The 15263-nt window shown below is 39.7% G+C and overlaps 1 protein-coding gene across 1 annotated transcript in view; it reads left to right on the forward strand.

Moving 5' to 3' along the window:
- The window catches only part of ppm1j (protein phosphatase, Mg2+/Mn2+ dependent, 1J), a 28937-nt gene extending 14505 nt beyond the window's left edge, over positions 1 to 14432 (forward strand). The window contains exons 3-10 of the mRNA XM_072684670.1: positions 4936 to 5256; positions 6546 to 6658; positions 7166 to 7250; positions 9406 to 9524; positions 9662 to 9725; positions 10055 to 10162; positions 10810 to 10961; positions 12807 to 14432. Coding sequence (XP_072540771.1) covers positions 4936 to 5256; positions 6546 to 6658; positions 7166 to 7250; positions 9406 to 9524; positions 9662 to 9725; positions 10055 to 10162; positions 10810 to 10961; positions 12807 to 12954 — 1110 coding nt within the window. The 3' untranslated portion in view covers positions 12955 to 14432. The remainder of the gene's footprint in view (positions 1 to 4935; positions 5257 to 6545; positions 6659 to 7165; positions 7251 to 9405; positions 9525 to 9661; positions 9726 to 10054; positions 10163 to 10809; positions 10962 to 12806) is intronic.
- Positions 14433 to 15263: the final 831 nt, after the last annotated feature.

A 15263-nucleotide genomic window follows, 5' to 3' on the forward strand; every position in this document is an offset into this window, starting at 1 on the left:
CTTATCTTTTATTTATTTCCTGTAGAACTTATCTTGCCATTAGCCTGAGCAGGCCCATAGTTCCCTGCATGAGTGCTGGTGAACAGTTTAACTGGTAAATCTAGCCTCAGCGCAGATTGCATTAGATTTACCTCATTTTGCTTGATGAGCATCTGTTGCACATACTCAAAACATTTGTTTAAATCTGCACAAAACAGAAAGTAGGTTAAGGCTCAGGTTTCAAGTTTGGGTTCCTCATTCAACTGTACACATTTCTTAGTTTTGTGCAACAAATTCAAGACTATGCAACCAATAAGATGTGATGAGCTGACCATTATTAACTGTGCAAACCAAACTGTGCAAGTTACAGTGAGGCACGCAGTCAGTCTGAGCGTAAGCCAGAGGAGAAAGTCTGCCATCCTACAGTGTGCACCCTGTAATAAAAGGCAGGCTGAATTAAAATGATAAGGTAACTGATTACAGACCGTTTTTTGGGTTAACTCAATTAAGTTTAGTCAAACGTTCTCTTGATGCTTTGCCTCAGTGATATTGTGTGCCCTTGTTTATTCAATACACAATATCCAATGTTAGAAGAATAGGTGCAGGCGTGCACTGAATTGAGAAATGGTTGCTTTAAGTTAGGGCTGAGCAATATGGTAAAAATACTATATCACAATATTTAAGGACTTTTTCATGGTACACAATAATTATCACAATACACAGACTCAATCAGTATTACAGACTAAATACATCAGTAGCTACAGATTCTTATAAACTGCTATTCACATACCCTCACCTACTGAGTATAGTCATTTTTATTCATCTGCTGCTCTTCATCTAATTAAACCAGTCTAATTACACTGTTAGTAATGAAGCCTGCAGCTGATCTGTGTTTATTAAGCTTAGAAAAACATCTTTTACATCTTTTTTATTGTTATCAGAATAACAGAATTCATCACAATACAATAAAATAGCCATATTGCCCAGCTCTGATTCAAAGTGTTTAAATCAGAGGCAATTTAGTGCCAAAAGGAAAAATCAAAGAGGGGAAAAAAAAGTCCAAACCAAGGCACTTCTTAAAATATCTTTATTGTGTTGGCATTGGTTCTAAGCTGGACTGTTAACAAATGCCCATGTGCATTGCTTCCTATAAAAAATCTAATATTTGATGTTTGGAATTCTGAAAGCTGTCGTAATGGAAACAGAATGTTGTTCAAATGAAACAAAATACTATATATTTATAATTACTGTATTTAAAATACTGTACATACCTGGCGGGAGGCTGGGAACGCCTAGGTGTGGAAAACACTGACAACAGCTTTTACAAAATAAACCAAAAAACAAATGAAAAAAGCCCTGGATTTCATACTGAACATAGTCTAACCCTTTAAATCAGAAAGTCTCATTACACACTAAGGTGTAGTGGGGCTATTTTATAGTAATAGAAGTTTGTAATAACACTATGGCCAACAAGTGATCCATCCGTGTTTTAAGGGGTTAATGCTGTCAGTTCCTTCCAAAAAAAGGAACTGACTGTTAATGCTGTCAGTTCCTTCAAAAAGTAGTTCAACAGCAAATGATTTGATATTTAACTGTAACAATTCCAGAACACCAGGGCCGACTGTAGGTAAGGACCGTTAAGATAAATGTTGTACACAGTCCAAGATAACTGCTGCTACTATAAAGCTCACCTTTTGTGGTGCGGAGAGAGCCATCGAACTGTCGGAGTATGGAGTTCAGCCAATGACTTTACAAATGAGGAGACCAACCTTGGTTAAAATATTAATGGTAGTTCTCATAACGCTCAACGTGGCGCCTGTTTACGAATAGAGTCTTACTCTTCTGTAAAAAGAGCTATTCAGCAGTGAAGGCTCTACGTTAAACCCCCCAACCCCCCCGTACCCCACCCCGGTGTGATGCAGTGCAGTAAACTGTTCATAATTTAAAATATGTGTTTGAAACTGTAATTTGACCTTCGGTTTCCACTAGTTTGGTCTCTTCTTATTCATAGAGATGGGAGCCTGGTCTTGTAGTTCTGGAAATGACTGCACTGCAGCATTGCAAAGATGGCTGCCAAGGGAAAAGACTTGCCTATGAGGACTTTGGCTCAGCTCAGCTTTTTCAATTGTTGTCAATGCAGTACTGTATAACAGAGTAACACACGCTGTGCTGTTAGCACAAATATCAGCACAATTTGTACGCTTCTCAGCCAATCAGATTGTGAGAATGGAACTAACTGTTGTATAACAAATATATAAATGTATATAAAATGCAGAAATCTTGTAACTTCACAGAAGGAGAAAAAATCCTTCTTAAACTGTTTATTGACACAATGTAAAGAACAACAGCCAGATTCACATTATCTCAAAAAACTAAAAACATCATATGACTATAAAGGGGTGTTTATTAATTAGCTACTTCTCTTGAACCCGTGACTGTGTGTGTGGTTGGGTGTTTGTATTTGGTGTTCAGATCATCCCAAGATTATTACGTGACCCCATTAATGTACCCTACCTTCCACACACAGCTGCTTCAGGGCAGTGTTGGTTTGGGGTTTAAAGCGCTGTGTTAATGGATCTCAGGGACATGGGTTCGATACCCAGATCTACTAGGCTGCATTGAGCAAGGCCCTTAACTCTCCCTGCTCCAGGGGCACCATAGCATGACTGACCCTGTGCTCTGACCCCAGTTTTGGAAGAGTTTCACTGTACTGTAAAAGTAAGTACATTAGCATGTTTCTGCCTAGAAGGCAAAGACAACACTGAGCCTCTGACTGTGGCTTTATTTGTTCAATGCTGCCCTTTAGTACTTTGTGCCCTCCATACACACCCATACACTATATGTTCAAATGTTTGTGGACATCCCTTTTAATTTATTCATTCAGCTACTTTAATGTACGCTCATTGCTGACACCAATGTGCAAATGCCCACACACAGCTTGTCTAGTCCCTGTGGAAAAGGACTCTCTGGAGCAGATAATATGCATAATATGAGGGGTATATAGCCCCCCAGCATTGGGCTGTAGAGCAGTGAAAATGTGTTCTCTGGAATGATGGGGCTCCATCCAATACTTTTGGAATGAGTAGGGGATGAGGTGGGGTAGGGTGGAAATCATTCAACATCCTAACCTCACCAAAGCTCTAGTCACTGAATGCAATCAAATCCTCACATCAAAATCTAGTTGAAAGCCTTCTTCCCTGGACAGTAAAGACAGTTACTCCAACAAAAGCATGACAACTCTTTCCTGATATCCTTGATTTCAGAAGCCTTCTTCCCTGGACAGTAAAGACAGTTACTCCAACAAAAGCATGACAACTCTTTCCTGATATCCTTGATTTCAGAAGAAACCCCTGCATGGTCACCCCATTCATTCTAGCCTCCCATACTTACCCATATCTCTTTCTCTACTAAATCACATTTCTTCATCTGTTGTTTAACAGTGTGCTAAGTATGAAGAGAGAGGAATACAGGCCAGATGGCTGTCGTTGCTTTGTAAAATTGGGTCTACAGTCTGAAAAACTTGCCTCCGGTCTGCCCTTTTAAACATAAGAAAGATTGTCTTAATCTCCAGAGTTAATCCCATCAGCAGGTCACATCAGGAAATGTGTCATTTGTGATCAGGTACATATTTGGCAGCATCAAGGAGAACCCAGATGTAGCTAGATCCCCCTTGTGGCATTAAAAAAACATCACACAGCATATTAAACACACATTACGATGTGTTTGAGTTCTGCTGCCTTTGTTCCTTTAGCTTGAACAGTTGTTATGTTTGTTAGAGTTTCTTATGTTGAAGAAAGTAGTTGAGATCTTCTGAGCTAGTCTGAAGCCTGGTTCCATGTTTCTCCTGGACGCCCCCAGTCCAGCCAGCACAGGGATGTGGATGTGTTCAGTTCCATCAGCAGCTCACCATCATTAAGCACTGATTTACCAAACCAGGTGTTGGATGAGAACTGTAAATACTACTGGAGTCCCATGAGGAGAGCTTTGGAGATGTTTTAATGAACACAGTGATGGAAAACCACCACTTTCTGTAGGAATGTTATTAGTGTTTATTATTGTTATAAGTGTTTTACTGAGTAAATCAACAATTACTGCCCAGACAAGATGATTTATTCATTCTAATTTTTAGTACTGTATATCATCGCTGTCCAATGAAAAACATGTATCTCCAAAATTGTGACTTTACAGGAAAAGGCAAAAATGGTCTAAAATAATTTGAAGCATTTCTGTTGGTCTATTGATCCAGAATTATTCACACAGTGTACAGAGCAGCCACAGGGGTCAAACCATGGAGAACTAAATGGATACTAAAAACAGATAAAACAGCAGCGAAATAATAAAGAAAGATATTGATGGGTATCAACAGTGGGTGAATTCAAACACAAACATCTGGATCAGGTGGACAAACGAATGAATCTGATTCAATCCTGTAAAAATCTAGTCTAAAACAGCTAAAACAGGGTAGAAGAGTGTCTGGGTAGTTTGAGCATGATAGCCCACTCCTAGATGCTTAGCTTAAGTGAAAAGCAGCAATGTTAAGTGGCCTTTTAAAGCTTATTTGTTTTTAAAGATCAAATTACTGGTAATATTAAACATTTCAATATTACTATTACATAAGGGAACAGGATGTTGTGGAATCTCTCTGTATTATACACATTATTCCTTTTCCTAGACTATCAGTGTCATACTGCCTTTTTTTTGAATGTTTTGGTGGGCTTTGAGCCTAATTGCTACATATGTGTACTTGTATTTTGACTATTGCATTATAATTTTGTGTATTTTACTCCACTTGTATATTGTTCAATTTCAGCATTTGTTGTCTAGAAACTACAGGCCCTGTCTTGCATGTCCCACTGAGGCCATGTTATTTTATTCTGCTGTATATTTGTATGAGATGACAGTTCTTCTTGACCCTTTTTTCCCAGTACTTCTCTAACTCTTCTTCTCTCTAATCAGGACACCACAGGTATCCCCATGCACTTCTGGGGCGTATTTGATGGTCACGCCGGCTCTGGAGCTGCCCTGATGGCCTCCAAGCTTCTCCATCGTCTCATCCGTGACCGTCTGTGTGAAGTGGCTCATCTTCTGGAGAACCAGAGCAGCCCACCGCCCATCTGCCTGGCCAAGAACGGCAGCCCCTACCAGGCTGACCACAAGAAGGGGGCCTGCTTGGATGCAGAGGACCAGGAAGCGTCTGTGGATCGGTTCCACATGGAGAAGGTGGTCAGTCTGGAGAGCCTGGTGATGGGCATCATAGAGAATGCCTTCAAACAGATGGTGAGACCATGGGGCTCTGGCCAAGATGTCATCCATGATAAATTATTAGAATGTACACTGTTGGACAGGATTTGGACTGTGACATATTGTGTGTGTTTTGCCTGCACTCCAGTGCATCGAGTTGAAATGAAGTAAAGACTAGCAGGAAAAAGTGCAGTATGTCATATTAAATTTGATATTCACGTCAGTGTTAGGTGAACTATGTTGGAATCACATTTTGTACATAGTACAACTATTGCAGGGGACCACAGTGGATACATATTCATAATCTTAAGTAAAATCATGTTTTTCACTTTTTGTAAAGACTATGCAGTGGATAACTGTGAGGACTGTAATGCCATTTTAGGTTTCTTCTTGTTTGGGGTGCTTTTTACATTTTGTTACCTAGTCTTGCCATCAGTGAGCTAAATTCATGCTCAGTGGGGTTCTGGTCAGGTGACTGACCAACCAACACTGACCATTCACATTTCCATCAGCAGTCACATCATGAATTGAAGTAAGTGAGCCAGTGCCACTGGCAGCCATTCTTGTCCTTGCTTACATATTTTACAAATGATGTGGTATTCTTTGGATCATGAACAATTATTTTGTTCTCCACACTTTCCTTGTCCCATTGATGTGGTACAAGTTAAGATTAGTCCCCTTTATCAGAGAGACATTGTTCCAGGTTTATTTGTATCTTTTTTAGCAAATTTCAACTTGAGGCTTACTCCTTCATCTCCGATTATGGGGCTGTTTGATACTGTTATGCTCACCAGTGCATTTCTTCTTATTAACAATGCACCTAGACAGTTTGAATAATTTGGCTATGCTTCTGATTTTGGCTTTATTCTGATTTCTGAGTCTCAAGAGTCCTCATTGTTCAAAGACAATGAACTCCATTACTGCTGGTCCCCCTAAAATTGAGTGTATGGATTAATGGCCTGAGATTCCAGCATGCTTCACTAAATATATTAGTAGTAGCTGTAAATACCCTCACATTAACCCCTTAAGCCCTAGGTTAAAAGGTCTAAGCCATTGTTTAGCCATTTAGTTTTCCATGTTTTATGGAGTCCCTCAGAGTTCTATGTTAGGGCCTGTAAAAATGATGCACATTATGATCGTAATAAGCTGTAATAAGTAGTGTACCTACATACAGGGTTTAAAGGGGTAAATTCTGACATTATGCATTGTCATTTTTAACATTATTCTTTTTCAAAAACAGAGTTTACTGGAGCACACATCCAACAGATGAAACACTCTGTCCTGCTATTCTGAATGATGTTCTGGTGTCTCTTCCACTTACGCAGGACGACCTTATTGAGAAAGAGAAAGCCTCTTACAGTATTTCCGGTGGATGTTGTGCCTTGACTGCTGTGCATTTGATGGGGAAACTCTATGTAGCAAATGCAGGAGACAGCAGGTAAGGATGAATTTTAAAAATGAACTGAGCTCATAAGTTCAGATCATTCATCCAGAATTTTAAAACTGTCCCTAAACTCAGGATCATTACACACAGATCAGGAGATTTACATTCAGGAGTTAATCACTGTTGATCAGTCTAAATACATTTCTCAGCTGGAACTGAAAATAATAATAGGACTTATTGTTTTACTAGGCCTTTGTTGATTAATAAGACACATTGAAGATAGTCCTGAGTTTTTGCATTCTTTCAGATCCATGACTGTTCACAATGATAAGGTCATTCCCAAGTCCAGTGTTTCCAATTAATAAAACTATTAAGTGATTGGTGTTCCGTTTCAGTCTGTTGTTGGTTTTCATTCAGACATTTTGATTGGATACGGTGTTGATTCAGTCATTTTCTGGGATTCAAATGAAATGAGCACATTTTCATTCAAAGCAGCATTCGAAAGCTATTCATAGAAACGTTTGCTTCGAAGCATAAACTGAGTTGTTTGTACTCTCTCAGAGCCATAATTGTCCGTAATGATGAGGTCATTCCGATGTCCAATGAGTTCACGCCAGAGAGCGAGAGGCAACGGCTGCAGTATCTGGTGAGATTCCTCATCTGCATAGATGAATTCAGTTCTGACTTATCTTCCAGGGGCTAGTTTAAAAGCATGGTGAAAATCATTCCAGATAAAATGTCATAATAATCATTAAATACAGTGAGTCCAAGAAGTATTTGATCCCTTGCTGATTTTCTTCGTTGGCCCACTAATAAAGACATGATCATTCTATACTTTTAATGGTAGATGTATTCTTACATGGAGAGACAGAATATTAAAAAGAAAATCCAGAAAATAAATCTAAGGAATATATATTAATTGATTTGTATTTCATGGAGTGAAATAAGTATTTGATCCCTTAGTATTCATTAGCAGTTCTGGCTTTTACAGACCAGTTAGACACTCCCAATCAACTTGTTACCTGACCTGAAGCCACCTGTTCTCACTAATCACTTGTGTGAAAAACACCTGTCCACAGAATCAGACAGATCACACAGATTTCAAGTCTCCAACATGGGTAAAACCAAAGAGCTGTCACAGGACCTCAGAGTCAGAATTGTTGACCTTCACAAAGCTGGAATGGGCTACAAAAAGATTAGTAAGGTGTTGGATGTGAAAGTAACAACTATTGGTGCAATTATCAGAAAGTTTAAAGAGTATAACATGACAATCAACAGACCTCGGCCCGGTGCTCCAAAGAAGATTTCGCCTCGTGGGGTGGCAATGATGCTGAGAACAGTCAGAAATCGTCCTGCAACCACTCGGCAGGAGTTAGCAAATGACCTGAAGGCAGCTGGGACCACAGTTTGCAAGGAAACAATTGGCAACACTTTGCGCAACAATGGATTCACATCCTGCAGTGCCCGAAAGGTACCCCTGCTGAAGAGAGCACATGTGGAGGCGCGCCTCAAGTATGCCAATGATCATTTGAAAGATGAACCAAGTTATTGGGAGAAGGTTTTGTGGTCAGACGAGACCAAAATTGAACTTTTTGGCCTCAACTCCACCCGCCATGTGTGGAGGAAGAAAAATGCTGCCTATGACCCCAAGAACACTGTGCCCACCGTCAAGCATGGAGGTGGAAGCATAATGTTTTGGGGGTGTTTCTCTGCCAAGGGTACAGGGCTACTTCACCGCATCACTGGGAAGATGGATGGAGCCATGTACCGCACAATCCTGAGGGACAACCTCCTCCCCTCTGCCAGGGATCTGAAAATGGGCCGTGGTTGGGTCTTCCAACATGATAACGACCCTAAACATACAGCAAAGGCAACAAAGGATTGGCTCAAGAAAAATCACATTAAGGTCATGGAGTGGCCCAGCCAGTCGCCAGACCTCAATCCGATCGAAAATCTATGGAGGGAGCTGAAGGTCAGAGTTGCCAAGCGACAGCCCACCAACCTTCATGATTTAGAGAGGATCTGCAAAGAAGAGTGGGCCAAAATTCCCCCTGGTGTGTGTGCTAAACTTGTGGTTAACTACAACAAACGTCTCACCGCTGTGCTTGCAAACAAAGGCTTTGCCACTAAGTATTGAGTGTGTTTGGCAAGAGGGATCAAATACTTATTTTCCTCATTGAAATACAAATTAATTAAAATATATTCTTTAAAATTATATTCTGGATTTTTGTCTTGATATTCTGTCTCTCCATGTTAGAATATATCTACCATTAAAAGTGCAGAAGGATAGTGTCTTTATTAGTGGGCAAACAAAGAAAATCAGCAAGGGATCAAATACTTCTTGGACTCACTGTATATGTATATATATTTCCATCATTACCAGCATCTGCATTTGTTGGGTCCACCAGATGACAACTATGATATTATGCAAAAGTGATGCACTTATAGTTTTGAAATAACAGTAATTGTAAACACAATGTTCAAAAAATTTCACTTTAGTGTTATTGTGGGAGGAAATGTGATGCCTGTACTTTGCAATTCAACCTCCAGGCTTCTAATTGAAAGTTGAATGTTAACAGGATGGCATGAATCAGTGTAGTGCCAAGGTTGCAGGTAAACCACGGCTTAGAATGCAGCCTAGAAACCTTCATTGGTGAAGTCACTCTTACTTTTAGTCTCATGGTGCAGACTAATGATTCCTTACTTGGAAATTGTTGTATGATTATCTGCTACTTTCATATTACCTGTTAAGATGACTTCCAGTAACACATATTTCATGTTCCTGATGGCACTGTGTTTAGGGCTTCCTTAAACCAGAACTGCTTGGAAACGAATTCACACACATTGAGTTCCCTCGACGCATCCAGCACAAGGAGCTGGGCAAGAAGATGCTCTTTAGAGACCACACCATGACTGGGTGGTAAGCATGCACGAAAGTGTGCTACATGTTGTGAGGATGTTGTTGTGGTGTGGCGAAGTTGTGGTGGCAAAATTCTTCATCTTAATATCCTGTATAACCAGGTCAGTAATGCCACACTGTAATTTCTTATATTGCAGGGCGTATAAGACAATTGTGGAAGATGACCTCAAGTTCCCCCTAATTTATGGAGAAGGGAAAAAGGTAAAGCTAAGCTAAATGACTTTATAAATTTATAATAAGCTGAGATGCTCATATATAATTAACACATTAACAACATCTATAATGTCAGGATGAGAAGAAGTATTTATGAAGCAGATAGTTAAAAAATCAACAGTTACACCTCAAATGTGCCTGGTTCCTGTGATGTTCTCCTGTGATGTCTAATTCTATGTATTTTGACTAGTAATAAATTAATACATTTAATTAGTATACATGTTCATGTAATGTTATATTGCCTGACAGAGAGCAACCAGTGAGGACATCTTAGCAGAATCTCTAGTAACTGTATGTGTGTGTGTGTTCATTCCCAGGCCCGAGTCATGGCCACTATCGGAGTAACACGCGGTTTAGGTGATCACGACCTGAAAGTGTACAACTCCAACATTTACATCAAACCCTTCCTGTCCTGCTGTCCAGAGGTGGGTTTGAGGAAATGCCTTCAAGAAGTTTGCTCTTTTATCCATCCAACAATTTACTAACCATTTGGTGGTGGTGAGATGGGGGAGAGTGAGCAGCAAGGAGGTCAATGACATGCCGGCCCACAGCATCATGGCCCCATAACATTTGTATTGCTCATAACTCACAGAAGGATACAGTTATTGACTGCGTACCTCACCAGTTAGCTTTTACCAGCACTGCACTACATATTCAAAAATATGTAATCCAGAAACGTCACAACCTGCAGCAAAACTGCTTGTCCGGCAGTGGAATCAAACCTGAGTCTGCCACAGGGAAGGCAGTGTTGTTTCCCATTACTCTACTTCAACCAAATATGTATATTACAGTTCTCAGGAATCCAAGGAACCTTACTATTTGTCTAATGGCATATCAGATAGAAGTATTCTATATTTAAAGTCATTATTTCAGTCCAAATAGGTAGTCTTAATATCAGCATCTAGTTTAGTCACAGATACTAGTGTGTGCAATGGCATGAGATGTGATAGTAACAATAGTGATATGAACAATTTGCACTGCCATTTTTAAATGTAGAGTATTGTTTGGATGAGGGGGCATAATATCTGTGTTACACTCCTAACATCCAATTGTCCTCTTGCTATCTATTCAGGTGAAAGTATACAACATTTCAGAGCACAAGCATGGTCCTGACGATGTCCTCGTTATGGGCACCGATGGACTGTGGGATGTGACCTCTGACAGGGAAGTAGCCGATGCTGTGACAAACTTTCTCTCCTGCTGTGAGCCGAATGACCCGATGCGGTACGCTTTTAACTTTTGACCTGTCTATCATAACCTCCCTACTTACACAGACTACATAAGACAAACTAACTGCAGCCAGGGGATGTTGTTTATTACACAAGTCATGTCTAAACGATGGCATAAAGCAGTGCTCTGGGAGCTAGTCGGTCTTCTGTGTGGCTTGGTTCAAGCATGTTGAAAGCTGCCATAGAGTAAAACGTGGACTGTCTCAGAGTCTCCAGCAATTGAAATAGAAGATGCTGCTCTGAAGTACTGGTTCTACCCAACTTACTGGTTCTTGGTAATTCAGTTCCAACCTACCTCTAATTGACACATGTTGATCCCTTAGATTGAGTGCACCTGGTGTTTTAGATTAGGACTGGAAATAAATGATAAATATTATATTATTTTTATCATATTTTAATTTTAATTAGCACTTCAATTATCAGGGTTCTCAATTTTGGGAATTTTTGGGATTTATTTAATCTTCCTTAAGACATTCACTTTCAGCCTTGAGGGTCCAAAATTACCCTCCGCTATGTTGAACACTATGTTCATAACAGCAGAGAAAATGTTCTAAATCCTGAATAATCTTTTTCAGCTTAAAATTTAATGACTTTTTCTAGAGTGACCCCAACATCAGAGAAAGTGAAACATCACCTTTGTTCATACATCCCTTTTTGACCCTTAGGACAAGGGGAGCATACAGGATGTTAAGCCTTAATAACGTTCTGTTAGTTTGTTTATCAGTTGGACTGGACATGTTACAGCTGGGAAAACACCAAAATATCCAGAAGTCATGGAGACTGATTTAGTGTGAATGATCTAGTTCTTGAGAAGCTCACAGAGTCAGGGTACAGTGGTGGTGATGGGAACTAGACATCTGCAAGCATTTCAAATCTTTGAGAGCTACATCACATAAAAGTGTTATATGGTTATGAAAAATGTTGCCTAATACCTACAACTTTGTAATAGTAACACTATTACACTATTATCAATATTATTTATAAAAAAACACGTAAGTTCAGCAGTCGTTTATATAAAGGAAAGGTGGCTATATTAATATTTTAGACATACCCAGCTAACAATGAACATTATAGGAACGTTCAGCAGTGTTTTTAAAATGTTCCGGGTTAGCCTGTAACATTACAGAAATAATAATGTCATAATGGTTTGCTTCACAGTGTCTGCACGTTTCCCAGCATTGCCAGTTAGACAAACACTAACATGGAAACATCTAAACTAAACTTAAATTGAATTTAAAATGTACAAAAATAATACATTCAATTGTTAGTTTTAATAAATGAATTGTTTTGATTGACAGTGATAGTAAAAAGTTTAAATGATGAACTTGCATTACTTTTTGAAAGATGCCATTGTGAGAATAAACAAATAAATTAATAAAAATATCTTAGGATCTTCCAGAAAACTATAAACTATAAAATGTTCTAAGAACCAAAATCATAACATTCGTGTCATGTTCTCCTAACCCAATGTTTCTAGCTGGGTAGCAACCTCTGGTTCCTGTCATCACTATTTAAGTTAAATCAGTCAATATGTTCCTCTACAACGCACCCCTTCACATGAAATCACTATGATTGACTTCATTTACACCTAACTATTACAATTAAACTATAGAGAAATGCTGAGTAATTGGTGGGATTCCTCTTTAAAGTCTTGCTGACTTGTGTGTTACTTTAGACACACCAGTAGATGTCAGTGTGCCGACACATTGTGGTTAAGTGTTTCTCCAGTGATCGCTAAGTAGGATCACCAAGAATGCCATCGTACTCAAACAACCTCCCTCAACAGTGTGTTTCTCTGCATATCAAATATGTCTCATTTTATATTTGACCTTTTTTAAAGGTACACTTTGGCAGCTCAAGACCTCCTGATGAGATCACGTGGTGTTCTGAAAGAGCGAGGCTGGCGGCTGCCTAATGACAGACTAGGCTCTGGCGATGACATCACAGTGTTTGTGGTCCCATTGGCTGGAGCAGAGTCAGAGACATGACAAGCCAGATCTGTTCTTCACTGGCGAGCAAATCAGGACACGTCCCTCCGTCCCGCCTGCTGAGGAAAGCGGTGCAAAACCAAAAAAAAAAATCTTCATTTTTATTTGAGCTGAAGCAAGCGGCCGGGAAAGATATACACATCGCTCCTCTTCCTCCTCCTTTTCAGAGTCGTAAATTCCTCATCCTGACTCTTACCTCGTATCAAGCGTGGGATGACATCGTCATGAAGTGCCACTCTTCTCGCCCCACATTTCTTATAGACTTGCTGTGAAACACTGCTTACTTTTTAGACGTCCAGATGTTTCAGACCCCAGAACGGACAAAGCTGCTGTAGTACACTCTGGACGTCCATATGGGAGCGGAGAGGAGGCCAGGAGACTCTGGAACCTGAGTGTCGAGTTAAAAAGTTGATCTGAATGTGACAAAAGAATGAGGCACTGTTGATATAAGGTGAACACCTTGATGTTGAAGGATGTACAAATGTAAGCACTTTATCTTTAGCAGAAACCCATCAATCTGTAATTAAACCTTTGCTAATTATAATCATCTCCCGAATGTCTCCAAAGAATGTACCTGTTCAAACACATGTATTTGTACTGATTTTGCTTTTGTTTTGTTTGTTTTTTCACCAAAAAAAGAAAGGAAGCACAGTTTGTACATTACGTCTGGTGTTGAAGGTCAGTGGATCAAATGGACCTCCTCTGGACAGGCTAATGATAGTATGGTTTACATTGTGGTTCAGGCAGTCAGAAGAATTTTGCATTTTGGACAAGTACTGTACTATCTGCTGTAACTCATGCCTTGACAGAGCTGCTGGAAATTAGAGACAGCCATGTGAATACCTTTGCACATTTGACTAAAGCTGTGTTCCCTACCTCTCCACAAAGCCATGCCGAATGTCCAGCTTCAGACTTTCTACGTAGATGAACCTTTGGTAAGCTGTTTATCGTTAATAGACCCCAAATGCATTTGTGCACTCTGCTTTGCACCTACATTGTAGCTTATGGGCCAGTTTCTATGAGCCAGGTTTAGAGGCCTACTCCTGAGGTTAGCATTAGTTTGAGTGACGAATCTCCTTTCAGGAAACCTTTAGGCGAAGATCAGGCTTGGTGCACAAACATGAAACTGACTCTCAGTGTTAAATTGAACACTTTTACTGTAACCTACATCAAACTGTATCTGAGCTACCCTATTTGTGAAGTTACGTTAAAAAAGAGGATTCTCAGAGGCAGCTTTCCATTTCCATTCAGCAATGTTTTAGTGGTGATTTCTGTTTTTTTATCCTTATGCGATCTCAAAAACTGGACACCACGGTGTGTCTAAACGGAAATATTTGAGATCCACTGACCACCAGGACTTCTGTTACCATGTTTTTCGTTTGTTTGCTTGTTTGTTTTTGGTCTGTGTTGTTGCCATGCCGGACAAATATATATATACTGTGATTAATTCACAATAAAATTTCCCACTTATCAAGAAATGATTTTATATCCTGGCTCTTGGGGTTGAGTTATATATTCCACCTGCTACAGAAAAGGGGATACATCAGTTATCCCTTAACATTTATAAAATATTTAGGCTCTTGCAAGCTGTACAGCTGTTACAAAAGCCCTGGGACTAACAAAAGTGCATAAGAAAACACAATAGATGTATAACAGTTGGGTGTTTCTGCAACCAAAGGCATTAATTGTGAGAGACATATTACACTATATTTGAATTTAGCATGATTATAATATAGAATAAAAGTCATTAACTTTTCTGCTAATCCACCTAGATCATGTTTTGCACGTGTGCTCTTTGGGTAACTAATGTTTTCACTGAAAGTAGGTTTGTGACATTAAAAAATCAACAGTATTTATAGGTATTGGTGTTAGACAGTTGGACAATTTCCAGTTTCATTTGGAAAGATAAAATGCTGTAATTCCACAACTCCTCATGGATTTGAAGATCACTGGTGAACAAATACACAAAATCCACTGCTGACACCCAGAAGTACATGCATTTGTAGAAACCTGCAATTACTGTTCACCAGGCTGGGAGCTTGCCTCAGTGCACAACAGCTGGAAGAAGGCATAGGCTGTCCTCATCTATTATTGTCAACAGATCATAATGAAGGGCTGTTTGTAGCCTCTTGTTTGAAAGAATAGCTGGGAACCTCTGTAGTAAGAGTAATAAAGAAAGCTAAAGGGCTGAAATGCTGCTTCTGCTGCCCTGTGAAACGTGAACTGCGCCACCACTCGTCCCTGCTGTTCCTGTAGAAGGAATGATGTCATCATTAGCGAGGGGCGGGGCATCAATAACTCCTAACGGC

Source organism: Salminus brasiliensis, chromosome 7 (genome assembly GCF_030463535.1).
Source record: "Salminus brasiliensis chromosome 7, fSalBra1.hap2, whole genome shotgun sequence".
In the NCBI taxonomy this organism is placed as follows: Eukaryota; Metazoa; Chordata; class Actinopteri; order Characiformes; family Bryconidae; genus Salminus; species Salminus brasiliensis.